The sequence below is a fragment of the Leucopleurus acutus genome (assembly GCF_964270905.1).
Source record: "Leucopleurus acutus genome assembly, chromosome: 11".
Classification (NCBI taxonomy): domain Eukaryota; kingdom Metazoa; phylum Chordata; class Mammalia; order Artiodactyla; family Delphinidae; genus Leucopleurus; species Leucopleurus acutus.
Window position 1 is genome coordinate 3,492,050 of NC_139152.1, and position 27,011 is coordinate 3,519,060.

The following is a 27,011-nucleotide window of genomic DNA, read 5'->3' on the forward strand; positions in this document are numbered from 1 at the left end:
TTATTTATTATATCTGGCTGCGTTGGGTCTTTGTTGCTGCACACGGGTTTTATCTAGTTGCGGCGAGTGGGGGCTACTCTTCGTTGCGGTGTGCGGGCTTCTCATTGCGGTGGCTTCTCTTGTTGTGGAGCACGGGCTCTAGGCGCGCGGGCTTCAGTAGTTGTAGCACACAGGCTCGTGAGTAGTTGTGGCTCGTGGGCTCTAGAGCGCACTCAGTAGTTGTGGCGCAAGGGCTTAGTTGCTCCGCAGCATGTGGGATCTTCCCGGACCAGGGCTCGAACCTGTGTCCCCTGCATTGGCAGGTGGATTTTTAACCACTGCACCACCAGGGACGTCCCGGTTATCTATTTTATATATAGTAGTGTGTATATGTTAATCCCAAACTCCTAATTTATCCCTCCTCATCCCTTCCCGTTTGGTGCGTGTTTAACTTATGGTAACTGCTAGACTGCATTCCAAAGTGGCAGCACCATTTTACAATCCCACCAGCAATACGTGAGGCTTCCAGTCTCTCCACACCTTTGCTGGCAGTACTGTCTTGTTTATTCTAGCCATCCTGGTTGGTGTGAAGTGGCATCTCATTGTTGATTCCACTTCTTTAGTAACTAATGTTGAGCATCTTTTCATGGGCTTGTTGTCCACTTGTATATTTTCTTGGAGAAATGCCTATCTGGATCCCTGGGCCACTTTCTGTGTTGTTTTTTATCGCTGAGTTGTAAGAATTCTTTACATACTCCCGCTACGAGATTTTCTCTTTCTTAATCCTCACAATCACGCTGCTTAAGCAGGTAGCTTGATCTCCATTGTTTAGGTAGAGACTGGAGCCTGGAATTCTAGTGAGAGGCATGACGGAACCTATATCTGTGAGTCTCCAAAGCCTGTGCTCGTCCCACTACTCTTTACTGCCTCTTGGTGATGGAGTAGCTTTAACTGACAATGAGGTTTAGAGAGCGGCTACACTAGCGTGTGGTTAATATGAAGACCGACGAACGTCGCTGGAATTGAGGCCAGGGTGCTAGAAACGTTATTGACTCACTGCTGAACCCAGTGGGGGGAGGCCTAAGTCGCATATGAAATAAAATCTCTAAGATTCCTTCTTATTCTGAAATCCTGTGATTTGATAAGTCTTTTTGTTTTGCCCAGCATCAAACAGCAACAGTGATGGATAGCTAAGGCCTCAAGTGTTATTAGGACAAAAGGAAGCACCGCCCACTGACGTACATCCCTCTGAAGCCCAGGACTGGTCCCTCTGGGAATCTGTCTGTTTATCAGCGAAAGGCACTTGATCTGCTATCACAGGCTTTGGGGAAAAAAAAAAAGCAGTATCTCCTACTGACAGTTTAATCACCACTTTTCCTTAACACAAATATAAAACGCTGAGTTCTTTCCTTCGTCGTGGGTAACAGAACGATGCTATACTAAGCCAAGACCAGCTGAATTCCCAGAGGCTGTCCAGGTACATTCACAACGACTCTGCCCCAAGCGCATAGCTATTTGCCTAGAAGAAGGACAGAGATGGAAAAGATGGATACGGTTTTAGTGTCGTCATCTTATACTATCTTTGCTACCTCCAAAACGAGACGATTTCAAGGGATGCATTTAGGAGAACTTTAATACTTGTAGAGCACTGTAGAAACCATGGACTAGGTAAGTAAACTGAGTCACCAATAAAGTATAAAAGTGGTTTTAACAAGCGATTATAGAAAACTCAAATAGAATATTTTCAAATATATATTTTATTGAAAAATAGTTAAATTAAAATATATACATTATTTTTAAAAAATCATAGTACTGGGGCTTCCCTGGTGGCGCAGTGGTTGAGAGTCCGCCTGCTGATGCAGGGGACACAGGTTCGTGACCCGGACCGGGAAGATCCCACATGCCGCGGAGCAGCTGGGCCCGTGAGCCATGGCCGCTGAGCCTGCGCGTCCGGAGCCTGTGCTCCGCAACAGGAGAGGCCACAACAGTGAGAGGCCCGCGTAACGAAAAAGAAAAAAAAGAACCATAGTACTGGTAAAACACTGAAATTTTCATACAAGGATCATTGAAGTTTCACTCATGCTTACCAAAGTGTCACCTTTCCTTTCCCAGACAAACATTTTGCTTAAGAGTAGGGCCTCTGGTGCCCTCTGGTGAAACTTCCTGAGATGGGGTGTCCAGAAAGGAACTCAGGCCCTACAGCTCAGGGCTGACAGAACTGCGGCCGATTCGCGTTTGACAGGCTGTGATTTGCAGCCTTTGCCCTCTGCGCAGGAGAAAGGCAAACTGAGACCAGAGTCTTTATCTCCTGGGGTGGGCGCTCCTCCCACTAACACTCAGCCAAGCTCACAGCAAACACGCTTTCTTTTTTGTCACTGTCTTCTTAAAAAAAAAAAAAAAAAAAAACAAACCCCTGTCATTATAAATGGGAGAAATAATGTGGGAAAGTCTGTAAATAATTCAGATTATAATCCAGACCAAATCACACCCCCAGCCCCACCCCCCCAAAAAAAAACACAGAAAAGGTTAACAGGACAGCAAAAAATCATAAAGCTTAGGATGCAAAAAAAGCTCATCTTTACCTTGCCTTTATAATAATGGATACCACTACTCTAGACAACTCTGTGCCTACGGTTTCTGGGAGAAGGTGACCTTTTCCTCACATTTCAGGAAGCAGACCTACTCCAGACGAGTGCCAGTCCTAAAAAGTAAACATCAACAGAGTCTAAGTTCGTTCTCCAGGCTGAATACTTTGGACTTGAGGTTCTTCAGTTCTCCTTGTATTCTATGTGCCCGTCTGTTGCTGTCACGAACCTCACACAGGATGGCAAGATCCTGGTTTGCCCGGGTGTTAAGTGTTGCCTAGAGATTTGAAAAGAAGAAGAAGAAATGATTACGGCAGATGCCAGAGAGAAACCAGTCATAAAGACCAGGCTCTGTTGGCTCCTTTCTATGAGTCTTTTAGTACATAGGATAGCTTCGATCCTTAGTTTAGTGACTAGCTAAAAGAAGGAAAATATGGGGTAGAATTAAGGCACAAAAGGCATGAGACGCTTTGCTTTCCCACACAACAGTAAAGGAGCCTTGAGATAGAGGTCAATCAGCAATTAACAATGAGTAAAAGGAAGAGACCGACATAAACATTATTAGTAAATTTGCCAAACAATGAAAGAAAGCATCTCTTCTCTTCTGTCATTAACCTGCTTGTCGCACAGTGATCATTCAGGGTGTGTGGATGACCGGTTAAACCTCTCCAAGGAGGCACTGAGGGCAACTCGGATTCTACACAAAGCCAGGTCTGACAGGAAAAATTGCTTTTTAACTCAGCTACTCACTTTCCCCATTTGTAAAACAGACACAGTGCTTTGTTTCCTCTCGGCTGCGCCGCGCAGCTCGTGGATCTTATTTCCCCGACCAGGTACTGAACCCCGGCCCTGGCAGTGAAAGCGCCGAGTACAAATCACTGGACCGCCAGGGAATTCCCCGTAGACACAGTTCTTTTAATCTACTTCTTGAATTGGGCGGGATGAACATTTCTGTTGAATTTAGCTTAGGTGGGAGCATGATGATGCCGTCATTCAATTACTTCAGCCTATTCTGTCCTCCCTCCGGCATGCACTGTTTAAAGTGATTTTTGTGAGAGTGATAGGGTGGGGATGCGGCCCAGCTTTCCTCTGAGGGGCCCTCGTGCCCGTCGGCTCACCCGCACCTCTTTTCTCCCTCTTGGTAATTCAGGATCAATTACCTTATAGAGCATCTGCTCCAAGTCTTTCAGTTTTTGCTTGAGAGCCTTAATATCAGTCTTAAAGCCTTCTACTTCCAAGACACGTCGTTTCTCCAAGGCCTCGTAGCGTTTCGTCATGACCTGTAGACGCCTCCCCATCTTGTTGGTGCGATCCTAAACACAGGGACACAGGAGGGCATTTGTGGAGCTGAGGGAGCATCCCCACGCCAGCTGCACTGCCCACCCCGTCGCGAGTGCAGAGAACTTCACACCTTAAAGATCTCTCTCCTCACTCCCTCCTCCTCACGAATTTGGGCAAGTTCTTCTTCTAGGGAAATGCACTGCTCTTGGTACATGCTGGACAGCTTTTTCTCTTGTACTATCTTTTCCTTCAGGGACTGTAGGTCAAAAGGAAAAAGAAATTAATACTCTGTTCTGGAATTCAGACTACTCATATAGCACTTGTAAAGAAAGGAAAGAAAGGATTTCTAGAAGTACAGAATGAGTTAAGCAACAAGACTCCAGCAAGGAACTCTGGAGAATGTTTGAAAACCTATTTCTAGAGGAATCTCTTAGCTTTTTTCCTAAAGTGTACACAGTAGAAATTCTTTAAAATAAAGCAAATATTTTTGGCTCTGGGAAGAGTCAGATAATGGAGTTCAGAACTGTACCAAGTAAGACATTACAACATACGTTTTGGGACATATTTCTGAAGTTCTTCTTTAAAAAGGAAGAAACATCAACAACACTTAAAATACACATGTTCCATGGAGCAGCCAGAATGATCTTGAAAAAACCCAAAGCAGAAGTCACTTCCTTACACACAATCCTTCAAAGACACAGGAAAGCTGAGCGCTGCGTCTTCTCAGCAGGACCGGGAAGGCCCCACGTGAGGGCCGCCCCCCCAACCTCCGAGCTCATTCCTCCAGGCCCACGACGACCTCCTCCCTCACACCGGCTCTTCGCTCTGCCTCATGCTCTTCCCCGAGGTCTGTGTGGCAAGCTCAGTCCCGTTTTTCAGGTCTCAGCAAAAACACCAGACTTAAGACGGTGTCCCTGTGCTTCTCTACGAAAGTACACCTCCAACAACAATATATAATCTTCATACAACCCTTTTATTCCTTAGTACCACTTCTGAATTTTTTTTTTAATTTAAATTTTTGGGGGTATTTTTTGGCCGCGCTACGTGGCTTGTGTGATCTCAGTTCCCCAACCAGGGACTGAACCGGGCCCATGGCAGTGAGAGCCCAGAATCCTAACCACTGGCCACCAGGGAACTCCCAGCACCACTTTTTTATAACCCATCGTCTCCTTGGTTATTTGTTAATGTTGCTGCTGTTTCTCACCCATTAGAATGTAACAGCTTGTTTACTGCCCCAGAGCCTAGCTCAGCGCAGGACTGCGACAAGTAATTGTTGAATGAATTTATCGATCGAGCCATACTTTAATTTTCTGCATGTGCAAACACTATAATGATGAGCTACTCTTTGAAACCTACTTCTTGAGGTTGCTGCTACAACAGCTTCCCGGACTAAATGGATCTTATTTGACAATTATTAGGTTCTTTGAAATTCTCTGAGTTCTTTCAACAATTCCAGAAAAAAAAAAAAATTCTGTAAAAGATAGAGCAAACTACCTTAATGTATTCATTTTGGTTGTAATGACTCTCATGAACTGGCCAAACTTTTCCACTTTTATCTTCTTTCTTCTTACACTGCACCCTGTATTGCTTAATCTTTGACATCAAATGATCCTTTTCAAGCATCCAGGACTTCTCCTTATTTTGGTTTTCGAATTTGAGTTGCAAGAAGTCTTTGGTGCTCTCGTAGAGCAGTTCCTTGGCGTGATGGAGACTAGGAAAGAATGTACAAATGCGGACATGAAGATGCTTCTATAGCACATGTGACACAGTTATTCCAAACAAAGCAAAGACACAGGTCCTTAAAGATGGTACAATATGTAAATTCTGTAAAATATTATTAGCAGTTTTAAAAACACACTTCATCTGTTCACTGGCAATCTTATATATGTTATTGGACAAAGTATAAGCATCTACACTGGTTCACACACTGGTCATTACAGATATTCTCCCGAGGGCTGATTTCAGGTTATATGATTAGAAGGACTATAGAAATATTTACACACAGCCTAAGTATGGACTTTTCCCAGGCATCAGACTTTACAATAAAGAACTAAACCATGGTGTTCTGAATGAAGGTTAGCACGAGTTCTAAAATGTCAAAACAGCTTTGCTTTTTTCTGTGCTATGCTCCACGTGTAAGCTGCCCAACATCAAATCCTGGCCTTTTTTCGAGATCAACTTCCTCTATGGCGCCACCTCAGCCACTTCAGCCCACGCAGTCTCTTCATTCTCTGAAATTCCCCATCGCTTTAAATCTACGTCCCTGCGCTGTAATTTGACACTCGCTTAACCTTACTTATCATTTATTTTTGCCCCGATACCACTAGATCATCAAGGACAGTACCAACTACTGGAAACACACAGGTACTAAATACAGATTCCTGCTGACTGAGATTTAGGAAAAGGCAAATGACGTTTCCATCTTCAAAAAAGAATATCCCTAAGAGTTAGAACTCATTAGTTTAATATCAACAGCTAGAAAAATACTGTATCAAATGATCAAACTGCTTGCAAAAGGTATTAAATACCGTGAGGCAACCACTGCAGTTTTCCACTGAACAAATGTCAGATCCATGTAGTTCTTTCCATGAGTAACACAGTAGAGATAAGGGGAAAATGATAACATAATGCCAGAAAGGTAACTGTCACCAGAGGAATATATATATATTATATACAGAAAATACACATATATATCCTTATTTAGGTACGTGCACACGTGTATAAAGAGGGAGAAATTGATTCAGTTATCACAAGGACTGCTCTTGCTTTCAACAAGTTATTTTATTCTATCTTATGTTATGGTCTCAGTTACAAACTGGGAAAGCATGATCTTGTTAGCGTACAAATGGTTTGAAAGTGACACCTAAAGGGCAGCCATTAATAGCCTTGGATTTCATGCCATTCAATACTCTCAGGATGATGAGCTAATGGAAGGAGCTGATTGTGTGCTCAGATACGCAGATGGCGCTAAACTAGGATGGTTATTAATAATCTGGAAGACAGATATAAAGTTACAATTTACCATGACAATTTAAAAATATTGTTCCCTTAAAAACAATTAAAACCCAGCAAAGAGTGGAGCTGCTATGCTTAAGCACAAAATACCAACAAGAAAAACGGAGAAGTGCCAGCCAAATGCAACATGACACTATGTTAAAAGCAGCAGAGCCCGCCGAGGGCTGGGAGGCATCTTCTACCTGCACCGATCAGAGGCTCAACTTGAGTATCACCTCCAATTCTAGTGACCACACTTTAAAATGGAGGAAGAGACACTAAAGAAAGTCTGAGAAGACAAACAAAAAACACAACAGGACGAAGAATGCAACGTGAAAAACTATTTTAAAATGTAGGAAGTTTAATGCAGAAAGGAGAAGGTAAGCTAAATCAGCAAGTCTTCCAGAATTATTTGTTGTGCACACGGGGCAGGGCAGAGGCTACAGCCAGACCCTGGGAACAAAGACACAGTTATAACAGAAGGTGAAAAGGCCCACCACGTAGTCATGATGGTCATCACAGGAAATGGGGAAGGAGACGTGTACCTCTGCTTGGGAAAGGTGTCAGAGAAGGGGTGACACTGCATAGTGAGGGGCCTGCTACACCGCAAGTGCTCTGTGAACAATGGTGTTACTGGTCTGACTGAAGAATGAGGTGAACTACAGCCACAGAGGAGCAGAGACTGAGGGATGAGGCTCCTAAGGGCTGAGGCAGCAGGACTCCATCAGAAGATACACGCAGTGAGGAAGCCTGCAGAGCACAAGGGTACCAGTGCCAGGAAGCACAGTTAGTTACTGCAACAATTTAAACAAGAACACAGCCTGGGCCAAGGTGGTAAGACAAACAGGGCAGAGAATGGACTGGACACAGGTTTCTCAGGCTCACACCTGACAGGGTCTGGAATTAGGGAACAGGAGAGCCAGGAGTCGAACATCATCCTGAGGTTCCCAGCTTGGTAAACTAGGTGGATGTGACAGCATTAAACTAAATGGGGGGCTTCCCTGGTGGTGCAGTGGTTAAGAATCCACCTGCCAATGCAGGAGACATGGGTCCCACCCCTGGTCTGGGAAGATCCCACATGCCGCGGAGCAACTAAGCCCGTGTGCCACAACTACTGAGCCTGCGCTCTAGAGCCCGTGAGCCACAACTACTGAGCCCATGTGCCACAACTACTGAAGCCCGTGCGCCTAGAGCCCGTGCTCTGCAATGAGAGAAGCCACTGCAATGAGAAGCCCGTGCACTGCAACGAAGAGTAGCCCCCACTCGCCACAACTAGAGAAAACCCATGTGCAGCAATGAAGACCTAACGCAGCCAAAAATAAAATAAATAAAATAAATAAATTACACACAAAAAAAAAGAAATGGGAAAAGAATGAAGTAGCAGGTTTGAGGTGGGGGAGGGGTGCTCGTTGGGAAAGAGAAAGTTGAGTTTCAATCACAGTAAATTTGAGGTGTTCAAACATATTCGCCTGAAGATGCCTTTACAGCCCAGGTCTGGCCACTGGAAGTGGACAGAAGGCTGAGGAGGGTTAGACAGGAGGGAAAGACAGGTGCTGCAGGAACCAAGGGAGACTAATTTCAAAGAGGGGGTGATCAGAGGGGCCAGACACATAGAAAGACACTCATTACAGCTGGGACTGTGCAGAGGTAACTGGTCACAGAAATTAAGAAATCAGTGATGACGTCAGAGAGGGCACACTTAGTAAAATGGGGGGGACGAAAGCAGACTGCAGAAAGCGGGGGGACAGGCAGGCAGGTCTGGGGCAAAACAGCAGGTTCAGATAGTTTCCATTTTCTTGTGCAGGTATGTTATAGTCAGGTAACACATCAGTGGAGAAAAGGACATTTCTTGACAGTAAGATCAAGCTAAAACCCGCAAATGGGTTGAAGGGAGTGTGTGGAATCCCCCCAGCCCTTCAGGAGAAGCATCAGCGCACCCAGGAGCCTGGAGAGAGGCGGGCGTCTGACAAGACACGTCCTCAGCGCCGGGACCCCGTGCTGCGAACGGACAGGACTGCCACCTTCTAAAGCAGCGGCAAACACCTTAAACCCACTGGTGCGGCCCTCTTGAACACTCACTTTCTGGTGAGCTCTGCAACTCTCTCCCGATCCCTCTGCTGATGAGCCTGCACTTCCTCCATGCGGATCCGCCTCTCTTCCACGAGCCCCGCCATCTGCTCCTGCGAGAGCCTGCTCCGCTCCTCCAGCTGGGCCTGCAGCGCTTCCACCTGGACGGGCCAAAGGGGCAAGGTGTCCACTCCCGCCCTCCCCCACTCACTTCTCACCTCTAAGTGAGCCTTTCTCCAGAAAAGTTTAAAAACAAAAACCCCACGAACAAAAGCACAGCAACACAACAAACAGGAGAAAAATCTCAGCTGGACTCCTCTTCACTGTCTTACAAGTGGGCTTAGGCGACACAAGAACAGACTCCGTCCACACCGAGCAAAACACCTACATCACACCAGGAAAGCTGGAAAAGCCAGTCTCCCCTACCTGGGACTCTCATCTTCTCACCACCTCCCTTTCTGGACTTTTAGGACCGTCTCCCTTTTAAGACTTCCTAGTTGCACAGAGAGAGAATGACTCGTTTCTTCATTGTTAAATTTAAAAAGTAGAGCAGAATGTGTATAATGTAATTTCCTTCTCTGAGGCTGGCCGTCACAACCCCAAATGGAGCTACTGGCCAAAGGTACAAACAGTCATTTAAATCAATACGCCCCCTGATAAGGACAGGAACTTGAGTGCAACTAGATGAAAAATCATGGTTGCAAGTGACATAGAGAGACCAGGTGGTTAGAGGATGACTTGCTACTTTCCTAGACTTTAGAACACACGCACCAGACAAATGGACTCATCCCTGAAGGTCAGTGTATCGGGACAGACAACTGCAGCTCTGTGTGTTTCAGCGCCAGCTCCAGAGGGAGTTCTGACTGTGATGGCTTTGTTGGGAGGGTTCGGCCTATGAGCTGAATGAACTGCAGGTTCAGAAAAGCACTGCTAGAATGGTGGAATACAGGGTAACGGTTGTAACACAGAACGCTGGGAAATTAAGAACCTCAGCCTTCCAATCACATGGCATCTGGATGGACCATGTGGGCAAGGAGGCACTAGGCATATGTGACGCCCGAGCCAGGCTGGTGGACAGAAATGGTTGTGGCCTGTACCTGCAGGATGAGGGTCTCCACGTCCCTCTGGTGCAGCTGGGCACTCTCCTCCTTCCGTCTCACTGCTGGTTTTCTCCTGCTGCCTTTAGAATCTAAAATAGGACATAAAAGTGAGGGGAGACCTTTACTTAGCTTTTCTTTCTGCTATTCATGCATCAGCATTACCTTTGCAGAGGAGTTTGGTTTCCTTTATCTGTAAGGGAAGAAAAGGAAGAAAAAAGACAATGTACAATAACTATAGTGCTAAATTGTTCAAAGAGGAATCTCTTAAGGGAAGTCTGCTAGGATATCATCGGGATAGTAATATTCATCTTTCTGAAGAATACACTACTCAATTTTCTTTGGAGTTGTCTATTTTCTTTGTAAAATCTTATTTAATTAGAAAGGGTAATGAATAAAAATACTAAGTCCAAACATTTTAGTTATAATGTATAACCCAATTTTCAATGGACAAGATGATTTTAAAAATAAGCAACACTAAAACTGCACTAAACATAATTTAATTCTTTAGATAATTCAAGAAGCTTATTTAGGGACTTCGCTGGTAGTCCAGTGGGTAAGACTCCGTGCTCCCAATGCAGGGGGACCGGGTTCAATCCCTGGTCAGAGAACTAGATCACAAGTGCATGCCACAACTAAGAAGCCTGCATGCCACAACTAAAGATCCTGCATACCACAAGTAAACATGCCACAGCGAAGATCCTGCGTGCTGCAACTAAGATCCGGCACAGCCAAAATAAATAAATAAACATTAAAAAAAGAGAAGCTTATTTATTTTTTTCTTTTTTTAAATTGAGGTATAGTTAATTTACAACATTAGTTTCAGGTGTACAATGCAATGATTCAAATTTTTTACAGATTATACTCCATTTATAGTTATTATGAAGTATTGGCTATATTCCCTGTGCTGTACAATATAGCCTTGAAGCTTATTTATTTTATACATAGTGGTTGGTACCTGTTAATCCCCTACCCCTATTTCACCTCTCCTCCCTTCCCTCTCCCGACTGGTAACCACTAGTTTGTTCTCTGTATCTGTGAGTCAGTTTCTGTTTTGTTATTCTCACTAGTTTGCTTTATTTTTTAGCTTCCACATGTAAGTAATAACATATGATATTTGTCTCTCTCTGTCTGACTTATTTCACTTAGCATAATGCCCTCTAAATCCATCCATGTTGCTGAAAATGGCCAAGACTTCATTCCTTTTTATGGCTGAGTAGTATTCCACTGTGTGTATATATACACACCACATCTTCTTTATCCATTCATCTATTGATGAACACTTGGGTTGCTTCCATATCTTGGCCATTATAAATAATACTGCTGTGAACATTGGGATGCACATACATTTTCAAATTAAAGTTTTCATTTTCTTTGTAAGAGAGTAGATCTTAAAACCTCCCATCACATACAAAAAAACAACTTGTAACCACATGCGTAGTGATGCATGTTAGCTAGACTTGCTGTGGTGAACATTTTGTAATATATACAAATATCAAATTACTATGTTGTACACTAGAAACTAATGTTATATGTCAATTACATCTCAATTAAAAAAAAGAAATAAAATTGGGATTTCCATTAAAAAAAGAGAGAGAAGGATAAGGAGACTGAGGCTTAGAGAGGCTAATTAATAGTCTGTGATTCCAGAAGTTGTCCAAATCTGTTTTATGACTTACCACCATAAGCAAGTTAACTATGTATTTTTTATTCTACTTCATTAAAACGTCATGGAAAGGTTTAAAAAAAAAGGCAGCTCAATAAGGCCTTAGACTCCAGAGGCATCATTACGAACATTCATTATCACTATATGGTATGAAAAAGTTTCTAATTATTTGTACTGTGCTTTTTAATTCTGCATCAATAAGAATTTCTAATAATGTGGTTGGTACCTGCTCTGAAAGCTGAAGATTCATTCTGTTCACTTACTTCTACAGCTTGGATAGTCTTTTGGAAAATGCTGACCTGAAGAATCAAAAAAAAAGAGAAAAAAAAAAAGGTACAGAAATAGCCTTCTTATAAATGCAATATTTCACTTTTTAGCTTTAGTTCTGCAGATTAAACATTATTCATAAATTAAATTGGTCAAAATTGATACAATCATATGAGGATGTCATGCATATGAGAGACCAAAGTGGACAAAGTAACAAATTGGATAAAACCCAGTGTTTTGAATATAAATTGGATAAAACCAGTGTTGGTGATATAAATGAAAAATAAAACTTCAGGGTTATTTGGTAATATCGGCCAAAAAAAAAGCAGCCTTTGACAAGGTCCTTTAGGAAAGTAACAGAAACACAGAAGTATGCATATATAGATATGTATAGAAACTGCTCATTGAAGAACTGCTTACAGAAGTGAAAAAAGGAAAATCTCAAATACACAAATATTTCTATATGAATGGAAAAAGAGCTTTATCTCTGGGGTACAGAATTATGAGAGACTGCCACTTTTATATTAGATTCCTGAAATATGTGTGTTATTTTAACAAAGACCATGCATGAATTTTGTCATCAGTATAAACAAAGATTTAAAAAGAAACTAGTACTGAAACTTGTTCCCACACTAAGTCTGCTCCTGCTGTTCTCTCTAATCTCATCCAAAACATCTCCTCTGAGCTTTAGGTTTCCAAATGGTGAAACGGGGTAAACAATGTTACTTCCAAGGTTTTTGAAAAAAACTCACAAAGCTCTTTGTAATTAGAGAAAATGCTTTGAAAACTTAGGTAAATGTGAGACTACCATAGCTAATTCTCCTTCTAGCTTCTTTAACAAGTACCAAAATTATTCTGATTATGGACCCCAGCTTGTATTTTGTAAAAGCCATGCCCACCCTGCTATACAAAGGATTACTTACCTTGTTGGGAGGCTCCTTATAAAAATAGGTCACTTCTCCAGTGTCTGTTCCCACAAGAGCCAAGAGATTCTGAATCTTTTTCTTGTCTTCTAGCTCCCTGCAATTCTCATAGAGAATAAGCAAACAGTGTCCAGAGTAAGTAGATTTTTGCTTAAAGGCTCTCCCTTCTGACTTTTTTTTCTTTTTTTTTTTTTTGGTGATGCCACTTGGCATGCAGGATCTTTAGTTCTCCGACCAGAGATCAAACCCATGCTCCCTGCAATGGAAGCGCGGAGTCTTAACCACTGGACTGTCAGGGAAGTCCCTCATTTATTTTTAAAGCAATGATAACCTCAAGTTAAAATTAAATAGGATTAACCCTCCTACACTGTTGGTGGGAATGTAAATTGGTGCAGCCACTATGGAAATCAGTATGGAGGTTCCTTAAAAAACTAAAAATAGAATTACCATATGATCCAGCAATCCCACTCCTGGGCATATATCTGGAAAAGATGAAAACTATCTAATTTGAAAAGATACATGCACCCCAGTGTTCACAGCAGCACTATTTATTGAATATAATAGCCAAGACGTGGAAGCAACCTAAGTGTCCATCAATAGAGGAATGGATAAAGATGTGGTACATACACACACACACACACACACACACACATATATACACAATGGAATATTACTCAGCCATAAAAATAATGAAATAATGCCATTTGCAGCAACATGGATGGACCTAGAGATTATCATACTAAGTGAGTCAGACAGAGAAAGACAAATATCATACGATATCACTTATATGTGGAATCTAAAAAAATTATACAAATGAACTTATTTACAAAACAGAAATAGACTCATAGACATAGAAAACAAACTTACGGTTTACAAAACAGAAATAGACTCATAGACATAGAAAACAGACTTACAGTTACCGAAGGGGAAGCAGTGGAGGGATAAATTAGGAGTTTGGGATTAACAGATACACACCACTATATATAAAATAGATATCCAAAAAGGACCTACTGTATAGCACAGGGAACTCTACTCAGTATTCTTTAATAACTTATATAAGAATCTGAAAAATAGATGTATATGTGTACATACATACATACATATATACATATGTATAACTGAACCACTTTTCTGTACACCTGAAACATTGTCAATGAACTATACATCAACTAAAAAAAAGTCAGGGCTTCCCTGGTGGTGCAATGATTAAGAATCGGCTGCCAGTGCAGGGGACACGGGTTCAAGCCCTGGTCCGGGAAGATCCCACATGCCGCAGAGCAACTAAGCCCGTGCGCCACAACTACTGAGCCTGCGCTCTAGAGCTTGCAAGTCACAACTACTGAGCTCGCGAGCCTAGAGCCCGTTCTCTGCAACAAGAGAAGCCACCGCAATGAGAAGCCCGCGCACCGTGACGAAGAGTAGCCCCCGCTCGCCGCAACTAGAGAAAAGCCCACACGCAGCAACGAAGACCCAATGCAGCCAAAAATAAATTTAAAAAAGAAAAGGTCAATAGAGAGGAGTCAGCATCTGCAACAGGCTCCAAAAAATTAATTAACTAAATTAAATTAAATAGGATTTATCTAGACCTTACCTCTAAATTTTTTTGAATTTTATTTTATTTTTTTATACAGCAGGTTCTTATTAGTTATCTATTTTATACATATTAGTGTATATATGTCAATCCCATGGCAGTGACTGAGTCGCAGTTCAACTTCTGCCCACTCAGACTTCCCTTACTCCCTCAAAGGTGGTTTATTCCTGAGAGCACTCCCCAACACACCTCCTGCAAGCAAATCTCCATTGCAGAGTTTGTTTTCCAGGGAACCCAACCAAAGACAGTTGATACCAGAAATGGACCAAGGAAGCAAATTTTAAAATGACATTTCAGAGCCTGTGATACGATGTGTTACAGAACACAGTGTTCTTAGGAGCAAGACAGATGAGTGATCAACAGGGTATAGCTTAAACAATTAAATAAAATTAAAGATGGCGGGGGGGACTTCCCTGGCCGTCCAGCGGTTAGGACACCGCACTTCCACTGCAGGGGGCATGGGTTCCATCCCTGGTTGGGGAACTAAGATCCCGCATGCTGCGCGGCACAGCCAAGAGAGGAAAAAAAAAAATGGGGCGGAGCTGGGGGCTGTATATTCTATACAAACTCACAATCTCTGACCCATTTTCCATACCTCTGCTAGTTTTAAGACCCAGAGACTGTTACCTAAAGGAGAAGCTGTATCTCCCAGGAAGTAAGACCTGGTGATACCACAGCAAGTGTACATTGTAATGATTCCCTCATTACCTCCAAGGGCTTAAGCCATTTATTCAAGTAATCGTACACTGTGGGAAAGGAAATACCCAGACATTTCAAGGATTGCTGGATGCAGAGTCTCAGCTGACACCTGGTGACGTGAGCATTATCTAGGGCATTTGGGAACCATGCAATAAATGGAATTTTGGTCCAGGTCCAGCTCAAGCTCAAAGTGGGTCCACTGGATCCAGACCCAGTCAGTGGTCATTTCCCCCATCTCCAAACGTATAACTGGAATGGACATAATTGGTAGCTGGCAAAGCCTCCAAATTGCTTTCTTGGTTTCTGTGCTAAAGCGAGTGGCAGCCTCTGAAACTGCCCCACCCCACCCCAGCCACGATGGTAAATAAAGACCTAAAGGATGCAGGGGTGGAGGTCCCCATCAAATCCCCATCAATTCACAAGTATGACTCATGCAAAACCACACAGTAACAGTGGGCTACTACCAAGTAGGTCCAATTCTGGTGACTGCCAAATGTAGCAGTATTTTTGCTAGAGCAAATTAACTTGGTTTTAGGTACACAGCATGTGGCTACTGATTAAGCAAAATGTATTCCTTCCCACTTGTAACAGGACCAGAGCAGTTCTCATTCATGTGAGGGGAACAACAGTATACTTTTACAGGCTTCCCTAGGACCTCGTTAACTCTTCTGCTCTCTATCAAATTTGTCCAAAAGGACCTGGATCTGGCCATTCCACACATCATGTCAGTTCACTACTGAGATATCCTATTAAATCAGACTGGATAGACAAGAAGTGGCGAGTGTGTTAGAACCTTACATGAGCTCTAAAGGGTCAGAGGTAAACCCTATGAGGCACATCAGTGAAGTTTTAGGAGTCTGATGTAGGCTTGCCAGGATACTGGCAGGGACAAATCCCTGCACCTCACACCGACCACCACCAAGAAGGAAGCATAATGCAGGAAGAACTCCTCAGCTTCTGGAGACAACTTTTCCATACTTTGGAACATTACTCTGACCCGTAAATCAGGTGACGTGGAAGGTGAGCTTTCAGTATGGCCCAGGGAAGCTCTGCATGAGGTCAAGGCTGAAACTATTAAGGAGATTAAATCAGTAAATCAAAAACCTCCCAACAAAGAAAAACCCTCGACCTGACGGCTTCAGTGGTGAATTCAACTAAACATTTAAAGAAGGACTAACACCAATCATTCTCAAACTTTTCCAAAAACTGAAGAAAAGGCGACACTTCCTATGAAGCCAGCAGTGCCCTGATGCCAAAGCCAGACAAACATTACAGAACTACTACAGACCAATATCCCTTATGAACACTGATATAAAAATCCTCAACAAAATATTAGCAAACTGGTATTCAGCAGCATATTAAAAGGATTATACGCCATGTGTAAGTGGAATTCATTCCTGGAATGCAAGCAAGCATGGTTCAACATATGAAAATCGATCAAAGTAATACAGCACATTAACAGAATGAAGGAAGAAAACATACGATCATCATCTGATACAGAAAACGCATCTGACAACATTCAACACCCTTTTGTGACAAAAACATTCAACAAATTAGGGATGGAAGGAAACAACCCCTGCACAATAAAAGCCACATATGAAAAACCCACAGCTAACATCATACTCAATGGTGAAAGACTGAAAATTCTCTTCTAAGACCAAGAACAAGACAAGAATGCCCATTTTACAACTTCTATTTAACAAAGTATTGGAAGTCCTAGCCAGAGCAAGTAGAGAAGAAAAAGAAAGAAAAGACACCCAAATTGGAAAGCAAGAAATAAAATTACCTTTGTTCACAGATGACACGATTTTATACATAGAAAACCCTAAGGGTTCCGCAAAAGACTCTTGGAACTAGTAAGTGAATTCAGCAAAGGAGCGTAACACAAACTCAACATGCATTTCTATACACTGTCAACAATCCGAAAAGGAAATTAAGAAAAGAATTTGATATACAATAGCATCAAAAAGAATAAAACATGCAGGAATTAACCAAGGAAGGGAAAGACTTACACACTGAAAACACTGCTGAAAGAAATGGAAGAATAAACAAGTGGGAAGACATTCTGTGTCCCTGGATTGGAAGATGTAACATTAAGATGTCAGTATGACTCAGAGCAATCTATAGATTCAGTGCAATTCCTATAAAAATCCCAAAATTTTTTACAGAAATAGAAAAATCTACCCTAAAATTCATATGGAACCTCAGGGGACTCCAAATAGTCAAAATAATCTTGAAAAAGAACAAAGTTGGAGGGCTTACACTGCTTGATTTCAAAACTTTAGTACAAAACTACAGTAATCAAAACAGTGTGGTACTCCAAACAACAACAAAGGGAATTCCCTGGCAATCCAGCAGTTACTACTCCACACTTCCACTGCAGGGGGAACGGGTTCGATCCCTGGTCAGGGAACTAAGATCGTGCATGCCATGCAATGCGGCCAAAACAAAACAACACACACACATATACACACACAAAACAGTGTGGTACTGGCATAATGACGGACAAATAGACCAACAAAATACAATAGAGAGACCATAAATAAGTCCTGCATAGATGCTCAAATGATTTTCAACTTTTAATGGGGAAAAAGTCTTTTCAACAAACGGTCCTGGGAAAACTAGGTATCCACGTGCAAAAGAATGAAGTTGGACCCTTACCTAATACATATATAAAAATTAACTCAAAATGGATCAAAAATCTAAATGTAAGATCGAACACTATAAAACTCTGGGCTTCCCTGGTGGTGCAGTGGTTAAGAATCCGCCTGCCATTGCAGGGGACATGGGTTCGAGTCCTGGTCCGGGAAGATCCCACACACCGCAGAGCAGCTAAGCCCGTGTGCCACAACTACTGAGCCCATGTGCCACAACTACTGAAGCCCACGCGCCTGGAGCCTGTGCTCCGCAACAAGAGAAGCCACCACAGTGAGAAGCCCGCGTGCCACAATGAAGAGTAGACCCCGCTTGCCTCAACTTGAGAAAGCCCGCGTGCAGCAATGAAGACCCAACACAGCCAAAAATAAATAAATAAATAGATAAATAAATTTTAAAAAAGAAAACTATAAAACTCTTAAAAAAAACCATAGTGATATTGGATTTGGCAATGATTTCTTGGATTTGACACCAAAAGCAGAAGCAATAAAAGGAAAAGTATTCAAATTGGACCTTATGAAAATTAAAAACTTTAGTGCATCAAAGAACACTATCAAAAGGGTAAAACGGCAACTGTCAGAATGGGAGAGAACACTTGCAAATCACTTATCTGATAAGGGATTAATATCCAGAATATATAGAGAACTCCTAAGACTAAATAACAGCAAAAAGCAACTCGATTCAAAAATGGGCAAAGGACTGAAATAGACATTTCTCTAAAGAAAATATGCAAATGACCAATAAGCAATGGAAAAAATGCTCATCATCAGTAATCATTAGGGCAATGCAAATCAAAATAACAACGAGATACTACTTGACATCCATAAGGATGGCTTATTATTAAAAAATGGAAAACAGGGACTTCCCTAGTGGCGCAGTGGTTAAGAATCCGCCTGCCGATGCAGGGGACACGGGTTCAAGCCCTAGTCCGGGAAGATTCCCACATGCCATGGAGCAACTAAGTCTGTGCGCCACAACTATTGAGCCTGCGCTCTAGAGCCTGCGAGCCACAACCACTGAAGTTCGCACGCCTAGAGCCTGTGCTCCGCAACAAGAGAAGCCACTGCAATGAGAAGCCTGCGCACCGCAGCAAAGAGTAGCCCCCGCTCACCGCAACTAGAGAAAGCCTGTGTGCAGCAACGAAGACCCAACACAGCCAAAAATAAATAAATTAATTAATTAATTTTTTAAAAAAATGGAAAACAAGTGCTGGCGTGCTTTAGAAGAAATTGGAACCCTTGTGCACTGCTGGTGGGAATGTAAAATGGTGCAGCCACTGTGGAAAACAGTATGCTGGTTCTTCAAAACAAATAATTAAACACAGAATTAGCATTTGATCCAACAATTCCACTTCTGGATAGATACACAAAAGAACTGAAAGCAGGAACTTGAACGGGTATTTGTACACCCATGTCCAGAGCAGTGTTATTCACAACAGCTAGAAGGTTCAAACAACTCAAATGTCCATCAACACATGAATGGATAAACAAAATGTGGTGTATACATACAATGGAATATCATTTGGCCTTAAAAAGGAATGAAAGAAATTCTGACACATACGTTGTACAATGTGGATGAACCTTGAAAAAATTATGCTAAGTGAAATAAGCCAGACACAAAAGGACAAATACCGTATGATTCCACTTATATGAGGCCTAGAATAGTCAAATACATAGAGACAGAAAATAGAAGAGTGGTTACTAGCGGCTGGGGGAGGGGAAATGGGGAGTTAGGGTTTAGTGTTTGGGATGATGAAAAAGTTCTGGAGGTGGATGGTGGTATGGCTGCACGATGACGTGAATGTACTTACTGATATTGAACTCTACACTTAAAAATGATTAAAATGGTACATTTTAGGTTAAGTATATTTTACCACAATAAAAAAAAGTGCACTGTAGTGGATGCCATGGGACACTGCTCAGATGCCGCCCTCAGGACCAAGATGCCCATAACCCGGGAGCTGCCCTTGACTGAAGGGGGCTGCCTCTCCCGAGCTTATCTCCCTGGTGGCAGCCTGCATGCAATGACTGACCACCGCTGTGGGGTTGGCTAAGGCCTCTGTTACCTCGGTGGACTCTACCACAGTTCAAATTCTCCCTCAACCCAAATCTGCTCATAGCTGTTCTTCCTAAGAGCCTCCCTGCTAACCATCGTGCAGGCAAATCTCCATCTCAGAGCCTGTCCCCTGGGAATGCAACCTAAGAGAAGGACCACAGAGAAATGTATCTTGTTGAGCTTGATTTAGAAATATACCCCCAACATTTCCCTTCTCTCACTTGGTACCTGATTCTCAGTCGGTCGTTTTCTGAATAGAGGCGTAAGACATGCTCCCGCTCCTGGAAGAGGCAGACCTGCACGTCGCTTAGAGCTTTCCGCAGCTCAGCAATCTCTTCCTCCCTTTGCTGCAAATCCCATTCAAGTTTATGCTGGGGAAAAAGTTAGTTGAAAACACACTGGGCTTCATAGGAGTATCTCTCGTTGGATGCGGCAGAGTCAGTTCACGTAGAAATATTACAAAGCAGATGGTTTCATCAATACAGGATCCAAATGACAACAACAGGCTGTGTACAGACAAGTTGAAAACTACAAAGTGAGCGTGACGTTTGCATTCAACATCAGAGCTCTCACGGTTCCTTTTACAGACGAGAGAACCCAGGACGCCACGTGATCCACCTGTTCTAGTCACACTTTTAATGCTTTCTATGTAAGAAGCATTGTTATGAAATTCCAGAAAACAAAGATGAAAAGGTATGATTCTTGCCTACAGAGCTGAGGAATTGTGTGGGGAGACAGACATGCCAACAATTAAAATGCAAGAATTATTTAATGGAGAAGCACGCACGGTAAAATGGTAGAGGGGGAAGGTACGGCAGGAGAAGAATCTCTGGAGCCTGTTGGGGAAGCCAGAGTCCACCACCAGAAAGCTGAAGCCTGAAAGGAAGGCCGTTAGAGACAAGCAGAGGGCAGTGCTCTCGGGAAAGAGCGTGGTAAACCAGCACGAACCAGCAAAGAGCCGGAAATGCTTGGCCGACCACGAGGACCTCAGCATCGCTGGAGTGGAAAGTGAGAGGCGGCCGGGGTGGTGTGGCGCTGGAGGCTGGGACCGTGGAAGATGCTCAGGTGAGATGAAACTGGAGTTTGAATAGTGCGGTAGCAGCAGTGATGAGGTGGCCGGAAGGGACTGAGCGACATTCAGGACGCAGAATCAGTGGGTCTTAGCGAATGACTGAATGGAGGGCTGGGCAGAACTGCAGGCAATGACGCCAGTCACGAAGCCACAGAATAAAGAAAAGTTAAGAGACAGGGGTGAATGGAGGGAAATGGCAGTGGTCTATGCGCACACATGGGCAGGGAGAGGAAAAGGAGGTTCGTGCAGATACAGACACACCACCCTGGAGCTCAGGAGGAGAACGAGTCAGCACTAGTTACCTGGATGTCACAGTCCCATAGGCAGAACTACAATGCATGGATAAAACGAGATCATTTACGGTGGAGTCGGGAAGAACTTGGGAAGACTAAGGAAGGAGAGCTGTCAACGGACACTGAGAACCGGTCAGAGAGGGGGACAGACACTGGGAAAGAAAAATGACACCGGAATCAAGACGGGAGCAGAGTTTTGGGAAAGGAGACGTCGACAGTGACAAACACTGCAAAGGGCACAGAGAGATGAGGTAACTTTGGCAGCAGGTCCTGGAGTCCACAGGTGGAGCAGCAAGGACAGGACCCAACCACAGTCAAGGAGTTGCTGAGTGGGTGAGGAAGTCAAACTATTCCGGAAGGGTGGCTGGGAAGGAAGGCGCCTCCCCGCTGAGAGTAGGTGGGGGTGCAGCTAGAGGGGTGCCTTTCTCTTTTGTTGGGAAAGACTTGAATCTGTCCATATACTGAGGAGGAAAAGCCAACATCAGGCAAGAGGTTAAAAACAGAACACAAAGGGGAGTTCCCTGATGGCCTAATAGTTAAGATTTGGGGCTTTCACCGCCATGGCCCGGGTTCAATCCCTGGTCGGGGAACTGAGATCCTGAAAGCCGTGCAGCATGGCCAAAAAATAAATTAAAAAAAAAAAAAAAAAAACAGAACACAAAGAGGCGAGGTAGCAAAGCAGGGTTTCTTAGGAAGGAAAGGGGGGTGGGGAGCAGAGAAAGTGCTGGATCATTCAGCTCACTGTGGTCCCTGGATCAGTAAGGAGGAGGAGATGGATACGGACGCAGGTGACTGTGTGTGGATGGGCAGGAAGCTGGTGTTCCCTCTGTGAACTGGGAAGCAAGGCTGCCTGAGGAGAGAGGGAGCCTGCGGGCAGGAGGGGAGCAGTGAAGGCAGGGCACAGGCGTGCAGGGACGGGGAGCCGACCACTGATGGGTAAGAAAACTGCTGTGTGGTGACTGAGGATACAGATGATTTGTTTACCATGAATTTATCCTGTAATGACCTGTGACCTTTCTAGGACAGTGGTTCTCAACTGGGGTGGTTTTGCCTACGCCCCCAGGAGAAATCTGGCAACATCTGGGGGCATGTTGGACTGTCACAACTTGGGGGTGGGGTGGGCTACCGGTATCCAGCGAGTAGAGGCCTGGGATGCTGCTACACATCCTGCATACACAGGACGGCCCTCACAACAAAGAATCACCAGCCCTCACGTCAGTAAGGCCAAGGCTGCGAAGCCCTGCTCCAGGACACAGGCGGTCGCGGATGGGGTTAAGCCACAGGGAGGGCTTCTGCCGGGCAAGGGGCGCAGATGAGCAGGGCCGCGTGCAGGCAGCACAGCGACTAGACTACTGGAGAGAAGCCCACGGGCTTCGGGTTAGAAGCGGGACACGGTGGCCAGAAGCTGCCCTGCTGCCCTGAGCACACTGAGAAGCCAGGAGCTGTGGAGGCAACACCGAAGCGAAGTCAGGTGTGAGGGAGAGAGAACCAGAGGTGAACAAGAGGCTGAGACAAAGAGTGAAGACTTTAGAGATGGAGCACTTTAGGGCATCATGATCCAACGGGGCACCCAGATGGTGGGCAGCTCAGCTGGGGTGGAGGGGATCAAAAGAGGATGTTGAGGACTTTGCTGGTGGCGCAGTGGTTAAGAATCTGCCTGCCAATGCAGGGGACATGGGTTTGAGCCCTGGTCCGGGAAGATCCCACATGCCGCGGAGCAACTAAGCCTGTGCGCCACAACTACTAAGCCTGCGCTCTAGAGCCCGCGAACCACAACTATTGAGCCCACGAGCCAGAACTACCGAAACCCGCGAGCCTAGAGCCTGTGCTCCGCAACAAGAGAAGCCACCGCGATAAGAAGCCCACGCACTGCAACGAAGACCCAACGCAACCAAAAATAAATTAATTAATTAATTAAAAAAAAAAAAGAGGATGTTGACAAGTGTACTGTGACACCAGCTGGCACTCGAAGGCCTTCTCAGCAAGGGACGGGCTCACGCAGAGTGCACGAGGGTGCACCGGCTCCTCCTCACCTGCCCTTCGCAGGCCTCTCTGTACAGCTCCAGTTTCTTCAACAGGCCCTCGTTTTCTGCCTCACACTCAGACATCATCTTCTGGTAATATTCTAGAAGCTCCTGAGAAGGGCAGAGGACGGCCAGACGATCTTCCACTGAAGGCAAGGGAGTTGACTGCACGGAATCGGAGAAAGACACCCCCTTCCACCTGGTGGGGCCACTGAAGCCACCGGCAGCCTCCTGCTTGGGGAGAGCCGTCAGCCTGTGTGAGATTAGGAAGGACACGTTCATAAACTGTCTGGACATTTATGAGATGTTACAATTTCTTAAATTAAAAATCAGGTTTATGTCCTTAAAGTGCTTATAATTAAGGTGCTCACAAACCTTGAAAGTCTGATGTTACAGGTTTGTGAATAATCTTATGAACTGCTTTCCAGGTATTAAAGGTTTAAGGCTGGATTCAAAATACAAGTTAGAGAGTAAAAAAAATCATTAAAAAAAAAAAAGGAATATCAACTAGGTAAGACCAGATAGTGACAGTCAAAAATTTGATACTATAAGACATACAGCAATAGGAACTTATGTGCTGTTGATGGAGTGTAATTTGGTGAAACTACAGACAGTAAATTGGCACAATCTAGTAAAATTGCAATTTCTTTTATCTGCACAGACGTATGAGGTAACACATACAAAAATGTTCATAATAACATTATTTGTGATAACAAAAACAGTAAAGCTTCCAATGTCTGTTTGATAGGATAGTGGATAAACTGGTATATTCATACAGTGGAATATTCTCAGAGTTATAGAAACTATGAATTAGATACATGTATGAATATGAATGAATTATCTAAACATTAAATGCAAAAATGTATGTAGATGCATATACAGACGATATTGCCATTTAAGATTAGAACATGCATAATGAAACAGTTTATTTTTAGGGGTAGATATATAAGTGGGAAAACTTTTAAGGAAGGGCATGATAAAAATTCAGGATTAGAAAATACAGGCTAGTCAGTAACCACACGACCAATCAGACCCTAGTCTCTAGCATCAGAGACTTGAATTACATGGACCAAGACCAGCCAAGATCAAAGGCTAATCAAAGGCTGGACCAGAGGGATTTTTTGTTTGTTTGCTTTTAGCAAACAAGAGACTTAAGCTGAAAACAATGAAAGTTAGAAAACAAATGATACGTAAGTGGAGAAATCCTCATGTGAGAATTAATCCACTTTGGCTAACTGCCTGCAATTTATTATACAACAACAAAATAGACCACAGAGTAGAGAAATTTTATACCAGAAGCCCCGAGTTGTAGTTAATGAAGGTTATGGGCAGCACTTTTAATAAGTGAGCACGTACAGGAAAGACATTAAAATCCACTTTCAGCTAGCATGAAGAACAAATATTTTCTCAATCATCAAAAGCTCACAACAGAAATATTACTGTACTTAGTTTCATGTTTTGAAAAGGTGTTGCCTTATAACTCTGGGATATAGGTTAATAGATAAACTAAGAGGTATTTCTGAGATTCTGCAAACGAGAGTGTGGCGATGAGGATGAAGATGAGGCATCATGCAGGTTGACACAGAGGCAGAGTCCAAAGTCCCCTGTGTTTGTCTATTGGTTGTTTCCTCTATAATCCAAGGGTCCACTGGCACCGTATGAGGCCCACATAAAATGCCTGTATTCTTGTGTTAACATTTACTGCCCACATAAAATGCCTGTATTCTTGTGTTAACATTTACTATGTCTTAGTTTTTAATCTAAATTCCACATAATTAGAGAAATGAGGTCTAATATAGTCCAAATCCAAAACTCTTCTAGTTCCTAAGCCAATGTGTACTAAGAAGTCTGGATTCTTTATTTCAACAGCTCAAAAATAAGCAAACGTCTTACCTTCTGCACACAGGAGATTGCGTCGGGGTAAAGTTCATGCTGTTCTTTCCCACCTGTCAAATACACAAAAACTCAAAATGAGGGGTCAGGAACAGAAAAAAAGTACAGGACGTACAGACAGGTCCCTCCCCACCAGCATCAGATGTGCTTCTGACAGCATCAGAATGTGATGTTTTATTTTTTGTTTATTTATTTTTTTTGCCACACTGCTGGGCACGTGGGATCTTAGTTCCCCAACCAGGGAATGAACCCGTGCCCCCTGCATTGGAAGGTGGAGTCTTAGCCACTGGACCACCAGGGGACACCCCAGAATGTGATGTTTTAGAATGTAGTATTCTTTAAAGTAGTTCCAAATCCTGAAATTCTATGAAGGCATTCTTCCTTATTATTATTTTCAAATAAAATCAGAATGGCATTTAGTATTTCGATGGACAAGCAGACAAAAGAATAGCCTTAGTATGAAGGTTTACTGCAACAAATTTACATGCAAAACAAATTTACAATCCTTTTGCTGAAATTATAGGAGAGGGAGATGCAGAAAAGTTTCTAATAACCAAGAGAAATTAAGTGGATATTAAGGTAGAGGACCCATCATGCTAAATTTAAGATAAATACAAAGCCATTGATGTTATCTTTATTTGGTGCGCTGTGTCTATTGTTTCCCATCCTCCTCCATTCAACAAGTCACTCCTGCATTTGATAGTGTTAACCTCCCTTTTAAAATATTGCTTTGTCGTTGAGAGCTCTGAAATCAGACAGACTTGGATTTGAGTCAAGGTTCTGTCCCCTATTAGTTGTGTGACCTCAGGCAAGTTTTTACTTAACCTCTCTAAACTTCAGTTACTTATTAGAAAATGGGGATAAAAATAGCATTATGTCATAGGTTGGTGTAAGGATTAAATGAACAAAAGGGCTGAGCACGTGTCCAACACATTTAAGCACTCAATAAATGCAGATGACTGCTGTTTTCACTGAAAATTTTACTCCCTTGGTTCAAAAGGTTCTGTCTTCAGGGACTTCCTGGTGGTCCAGTGGTTAAGACTCCACGTTCCCAATGCAGGGGGCCTGGTTCCATCTCTCGTCAGGGAACTAGATCCCGCATGTCGCAACTAAGACCCGGCAGAGCCAAATAAATTAAAAAAAAAAAAGGCTCTGTCTTCAACTTTCTTTACTACTTCCTCTATCCATTTCTTCAGGAACATCATTATTCCCACTGCTTTTATGATTACCTCTATCATCTAAAACACTACCTGGCAAAGAGTAACTAACAAGTACTTGTTTAATGAATAAATGACATCTCTTTTCATCTCCTGACTTGAATTTCCAATTATGTAACAGACATTTTCACCTATATGTCCCACTGGAGCTTGAAATGTTTAACTTAAAAAAAAAAAAAATCCCAGACTGAAGCAGCTCACTCCTGGGTCATGAACCCAAAGATTTGGTCAAAATTGACCTATGAAACTCCTTAATATTAAAAAAAAAAAAAATCATTCAAGTCACATATTTTTTAGCACCTCAAAGCTAACACTTCTCAAACCAAATACAGCATCTTTGTCATCCAAACATATCCCTTTTTTCATATTTTAGTTAATAATTCAGCATCTTCCAAACCACCTGGACTTGAAATTTTATTTTTTTAATTTTTATTATAGTTGCTTTACAATATTGTGTTAGTTTCTACTGTACAGCAAAGTGAATCAGCTCTACGTATACATATATCCCCTCTTTTTTGGATTTCCTTCCCATTTAGGTCACCACAGAGCACTGAGTAGAGTTCCCTGTGCTCTACAGTACGTGCTGATTAGATATCTTTTTACATAGTATCAATAGTGCATATACGTCAATCCCAATCTCCCAATTCATCCCA

The 27,011-nt window shown here is 43.0% G+C and overlaps 1 protein-coding gene across 1 annotated transcript; it reads right to left on the bottom strand.

The window, feature by feature from the left end:
- Nucleotides 1-1,748: 1,748 nt before the first annotated feature.
- CCDC77 (coiled-coil domain containing 77) lies at nt 1,749-25,179 on the bottom strand (the record flags this gene model as incomplete). Its single annotated transcript, XM_082850310.1, has 11 exons — nt 1,749-2,841; nt 3,725-3,877; nt 3,976-4,101; nt 5,340-5,556; nt 8,919-9,067; nt 10,004-10,095; nt 11,896-11,968; nt 12,860-12,956; nt 20,088-20,230; nt 23,258-23,501; nt 25,142-25,179. 11 exons carry the CDS (start codon nt 25,177-25,179, stop codon nt 2,695-2,697), a joined length of 1,479 nt encoding a protein of 492 aa, XP_082706436.1. The 3' UTR covers nt 1,749-2,694.
- Between the last annotated feature and the right edge of the window lie 1,832 nt (nt 25,180-27,011).